Here is a 6,145-nt window from a genome sequence, read left to right as displayed (position 1 = left end):
TCCACTTCTATCACGTGATAGATTTCCTTAACGTACACAGGAAATATCCGTATACGCGCGGGTATACCATATCAGTATACAACGTATATTCAAGAATAGAGAGTATATTTTATCCGTAACCCTGACAAATATGATTTTTTAAAGCAACTTTCCTATAGAATTTTTTTTTTGCAAAAAAATGCACTGTTTAGTAGTTTAGGAAACGTGCATGCGGAAAACGAGATGTTTTCTCACCCAATGTCACTGGAACGAACGCACTAGTATCTTATCACTGAAAAATAAGCCTGTCATTTACATAACTATTGATCTGTGTGAACTACCATAAACTTACAAATGAGCCGTACTTTCTTCAAGGGAAATGGGATCTTTGATTAATCAATCTAGCCAGTAGCCACTGAAGCATTAGCCTGTCATTTACATAACTACTCCATTGATCTGTGTGAACTACCGTAAACTTAGAGCAAGTTTAACAGTGTAGCTAACTACTAGCTCCAATTAATCTATAGCTAATCTAATAGCTCATTAATACAATAGTTACATACTACACTATTAATATATGGTCCCACCTATCATACACACACTGCGTCTTGGAGTCCGTGCTACAGCTGGCTACAAATCTGTAGCCCGCTGCCCTTCTCTCTCCTTATTTATCTCTTTAAAATATGTTTGCAGCTGGCTTATAGCCTGCTATTGTACCTGCTCTTACAAATGAGCCGTACTTTCTTCCAAGGGAAATGAGCCGTACTTTCTTCCAAGGGAAAGTTACAATCAATAGTATTTAGAATTTTTGTTGGACTATTATCCTAGTTCCTATTCTCTCTTCAGTTCATAAACGTTCATCTTATTGTTTATTTCTACTTGAAATGAAAGACGTTATATTAGTTAGAATATTCCTACCTAATCAAGCGACAATCGAACTACTTAAGAAATATGGAGTGCATCCATTGGTTTGACTACTAGCACATACAAACAGGTTTGACTACTAGCACTTACAATTAAGAACCAACTACATTGGGGGAGATCATCATGTATAAGTTTTGGTCATGTTTATCTTTAGAATGTGAATCTGAAATATTCAGATTTGAATTCTGAAGTGCTCCTGATTCAAATGCCGATCAGGATCATGTGTTCTAATTATACCTGCAAGAAGCTACTTCTCAACTCTATCATAGTCAGAATGTACTGAGTTTTTCATCTATATGTTGTGCATATTTACAATCTGAAACTTAAACTGAGATATATTCAGATTCTGGAGTATGTCATGTGCTGAATCTGAAATACTAGCATATGATGTGCAATACAGTCCATCTGCCTAACGCTTAAAGTACCTTGCTCATCCATCAAAGTTTGTTCGCTGGTGTATCAGCCATACACTCAGCCTGATGTACTAGTTAACCTTGCTCTGAAATCTGAAGGTATAAATCCAACGAAACCTCCGGAGATCATATATAATGTATACTATACAGTACACTAAAAATATCAGCGAGTTGTAACATTCCACGTTAACAGTTTAGAGAACAAGAGGCATGCTGGTTGATGATCAAATGAGCAAAATTCCACGTATATCAGCATTCAGGCACTCTACAACCATACCCTCAGGCATGTGGATATTCAAATTAAAGAAATGATCTCGCTTTGATAGAATCACAAAATCTTCTGTTCCCCAAATCTAACTTCCATAACTCTCACATCCAAAAAAGGGACAAAAGGTCAAGAGAAGCAACAGGCCATTATCACTTAAATACAAAGTATTAATTCCAAAGATCCCTTTCTTCTGAGCCATGAAATCTTTGCATTGGCCACGTACTGTAAGCAGGAAGTATTAAAATGATAGAAAATGAGTGCATACGTAGAGTCTTGAGTTGCATTGACTTGACAGCCACCAGCTACGTAACTCTAACACTGTATAGCTCTTTTAGTGACCTGATTTCCACAGTTAAGTAACCGCCAATACCCCAAGCTGTGCCGTGAGAGTCCTGACACTCAAGGCATGGTGTACCCTTCTCAGTTACAAACGAAACAACACACAACGCGTGCGTCTTGGGTTTCCCATCATCATATGTGCAGATTCGGGCAGGATCATATTTGTAGACATGGCCTGACTTGCGGCACTCATCATAATTACGGCTGATGCGGATAACAGCCAGTAAAGGCCCTTGCCTGCGCAGCCGATGAAGAGCACTTCGAAGATGAATAATGTCCTTCACATGGTAGAGATTGAACTTCCATACCCTGCAAACTTTAGCATCTAAGGCTCGGAGATTCCCCTGAAAAACAAAACATAGTATGCTTAATATAGGCACCAGGCAATCACATTTTTTCTACATTATGTTTAGAAAATAGGCATAGAAGTGAATTAAACAAGGTACCTCACTATCATAGTCTTCATCCAAGTAAACCCCACCGTCTCTCTCTTTTAGACTTTTCAAAAGCCTCAGTACCTTTGTCTCATTGGTATTTGGTGCACTGATTTTTGATTGAGCATCTATAAATTGCAGGTGAGGTATGGAAAATTGATCGTTCCTTCCATGCTGAACTCTTACATTGGCCTCGAGAGTTGAAGCCATAGCAGAGAAGGTACAGCAGTCTGCAATTGGGAGTAATACAACAATAAGTTAAAGCAATGCATCATTACAAAATGAAAAAAAAACGCAACCTACATTTTCTAAGGGCAAAATTTGATGCACCATGTTCAGATTTCAATGGTCAGTGATTGTGATGTGATTAGATTTACATTTACAGTATAGGCTCTTTTTGAGTTTGATTTTGCACAACATGAGGTTATGTAGCTTTGTACTTTCTTCAGAAACCATATGGTAACGTGCTTGCAGTTCGTGCTTCGATCTTTTCGATAATGTATAAGTCATAGCATGCACTATGTAGCTAGCTTCAGTTCAGACTAGTCTACAAGCAACTGGGTTTCTCGGTACTAGAAAAATACAAGTGATTCATAGCTTTAATTGCTTTAGTTTATCAACGCTCTGTTGTCGTGAAAATCATTTTGCCTTAGGACAATCTTTTTTTTTTTGCCAAAAGACACTCCCAACCATTATTTTAATATATCCTCTTCTAATGGAGAGATAAAACTTTACAAAAGACGATTTTACCCTTAGCCACCTTGCAAGATCTGAGTTTGAATAAATATTGCTCAAAGAACCACAAAACTAAGAGTATCCTATAGGAAATGTCAAAAAGTTAGTCTAAAGAAAATTTTGCCCTTTTTAAGCGAAGAATCAGTTAAGTAAAATATAAAATCGTTTTGCATTATAATACAAAGAAGGACCAAGCAGAATCATGGTCTTCAATATTATAGTACATACCATGGTCCTGGCGTCTTATTTGGGAGAGAATTTTAAAGCCATAAGGCCCTTCTTCTGTTACTTGATTTTTCCAAGTCCACCTTTCCCGTGCTTCTTCGTATACAGAAACCATACTGAAAAAGTGAACAAACTATGAGTACATTAATATTGTGGGTAAATCTGTATCATCACATTATGATTAAAAAAAATAAAATCCTCCACGGACAGTCCTTAAACTTGGACAGAGGTGCCATCTAGGTCCATTAACTTGTAAAATGCACATCTATGTCCCTGATTTTGATTTAATGTATAACCCAAAGTCCAAAATGCAGATGACACCGCTCGGGCGCTGACGTAGTTGTCCACAGTGGCACAGATTTCACATTTAGGTCCCTCCGCTACAGTATACCCCCCAAATTGACTCTCACCACTTCCAAATTGACTCCTACCGCACCAGTGGGAGAGGAGATGAAGAGATAGTGATTATAGCTGTGGCGATTATCAGCAATCAAAGGTCCTGGAGGTCAAGATAAATAGCTTATTACGAAGTGGGTGATCCCGTGAGTCAGGTGTGGCATTTATTGTCGATGTGATCCTCCCACAATCTGAGGTCAAGGTGACAATCACACCATACTGGACTCACGGGATCACCCTCTCCCTATCGTACCATCTATCCCGGCTCCGAGGACCTCATATCGCTGATGATCAAATACTGCCTAATTGATGTCTCTTCGCCTCCTTCCCCACGGCCACGGGTATGGTGGAAGCGGTGGGGGGTCGGGGTGGGGCATATTGAGGTGGAGGGGTCTAAATGCAAAATACTGTAGTGGATAACTACGTCAGCACCCAAGCTATGTCGTATGTATTTTGGACCTTGGGAAAACATTAAACTGAGATTAGGGACCTAGATATGCATTTATACAAATCGATGAACCATATCTAGATATGCCATATGGCTGATCTTTCATTGTCGAAGAATGGAAGATCTCAAAGTCCTCCATATATCCTCGTCCAACTTTAAGGATCAGCCATGTATTTTACTCTATACTATGCAAATCTGGAAATTTCTATAAAGGTAGTGATGTATCTACAGCCACTATAGACTAACCAACATAGGTTCCATTAACTTTTGCATTCTTGTTATCTTGTAATCTTCTTGCACTTACTATGTAACTACAGTTGTGAATCGCTTTTTTGTCAAAAAGATTGCAACTTATCTTACATTGCAATTAACTCATTTTAATGCCATTGCCAACCAAATGGATTAAATCAGGACAGCAGAGACTACTCCAAACTTGTCAATAACTAGAAAAAAAAACATTGCACCATACCTTAAGGATTAACTGTTTGACTGCTCACACGAATGGATGTTTGGACTGGAGATCGTATACTACTTTGCTTTACCAGCTTGCTCTGCAAGGAGGAATACCCATGTCAAACACGCAATCCATTTAAAACCAAAATCATCCACTGAATGAAGTAATGAAATGAAGTAAAACTAAACTCTCGAAATCGAGATCCCCAAAGAGAGCATCCCACGAAAAAAAAAGTAAAGATGAAATCAAAGTGGGAATTCAGGAGATATGTAACTCTGCCAAAAAAATCAGGGCTGCTTGCCGTCAAAGTCACCCACTGGGGTAAAATCAAACTATCAGTTCAAATGAAATCGAAATCCAGAGGAAAGGCGTCTTGGCAGGAAAAGAACTGGGGATTTTTCTTTTCTTTGAAACCTGACCAGGGGATTCAATATTCAACGGAATAAAATTCCTTGGACTGGAACAGAAGCATCGATTGCACATCAAACGTCCAACGAAATCAAACAGACAAAGTAAAGAGAAGAGAGGGAAATCAAATCCCCCAAACTAGGGCAAACCCACTCAAATTACTCACTCCGCCGCTGCCGAGGACGTCGGGTTGGGGGCGAGATTAGAGCGAGAGAGCGAATGAGGCGAATAGGGTTAGAGGCAAGGAGCGAGAGGCGATAGCTACAAGATCCATCTCCCCCACTCCCTTCCGGCTTACCTCAAAGAAGAAGAAACAGTCGGCGGAGGCAGGAACTGAGGAGCGACGCCGTCAAGCCCCGGGCAGCACCACGGCGGCGGCGGCCGCGGGGCTAGGCACCACGCGGCGCAGGGTTCTATCTGGGGTTTGGCCCCGCCGCCGCACCGTGAAAAAATCTTCCTGTGTGGCTTGTGGGGGAAGAGTTAGAAGAGGACCTGGGCCTGGGCCATAGATTGTGGGCCACTCTCTGGCTGAATAAGAATAAGTCTATTGTGCCTTCCTGATTTCATACCCTCGCTGAATCCCTCAACCGCAAAACCAGGTAAAACGCCTCCCTCAACTTTAAAGAGCGTTGACTTGCTTAGTCAGTTAGTGGGGCCCACCTATCAGTGAAATATGTATTCTTCCCCTCTATCCCCCTTCCTATTGCCTCATTTGACGATTGTGGCGGCGGCAGAGGAGAGGGCTCATGGGCCCATCGTCAGTGGTGGAGGCATGGTGGGCGAGGGAGGAGGAGGAGAAAAGCGTGAAGACACAGGAGGGGCGCGGAGAGTGCAAAGCGATGCAAAGGCATCGGGGAGGAGGCGGGCTGGCCGCCGAAAGCCAAATAGGACGATGATCTTGTTTGGATTCTCCGGGCTATTAAATAGCCCTCCAAAATCTTGCTATTTAGGAATATTAAACGTAGATTACTAACAAAACATATTTCATAACCCGTAGGCTATTTTGCAAGATGAATCTAACGAGGTATATTAATCCATGGTTAGCGGATAATTACTGTAGCATCACTGTAGCAAATCATGGATTAATATACCTCGTTAGATTCGTCTCGTAAAATAGCCCAG

The 6,145-nt window shown here is 40.9% G+C and overlaps 1 protein-coding gene across 1 annotated transcript; it reads right to left on the bottom strand.

Annotated features, from left to right (window-relative positions):
* Positions 1-1,533: 1,533 nt before the first annotated feature.
* LOC4336738 (uncharacterized) lies at positions 1,534-5,468 on the bottom strand. The gene is made up of 5 exons (XM_015777988.3): positions 5,322-5,468; positions 4,631-4,712; positions 3,321-3,433; positions 2,370-2,587; positions 1,534-2,267 (listed from the first exon to the last, which is right to left on the bottom strand). Exons 3-5 carry the CDS (start codon positions 3,430-3,432, stop codon positions 1,887-1,889), a joined length of 711 nt encoding a protein of 236 aa, XP_015633474.1. The 5' UTR covers position 3,433; positions 4,631-4,712; positions 5,322-5,468; the 3' UTR covers positions 1,534-1,886.
* Positions 5,469-6,145: the final 677 nt, after the last annotated feature.

The sequence above is a fragment of the Oryza sativa genome, chromosome 4 (genome assembly GCF_034140825.1).
Source record: "Oryza sativa Japonica Group chromosome 4, ASM3414082v1".
In the NCBI taxonomy this organism is placed as follows: domain Eukaryota; kingdom Viridiplantae; phylum Streptophyta; class Magnoliopsida; order Poales; family Poaceae; genus Oryza; species Oryza sativa.
This window is presented reverse-complemented; position numbering and strand designations above follow the sequence as displayed.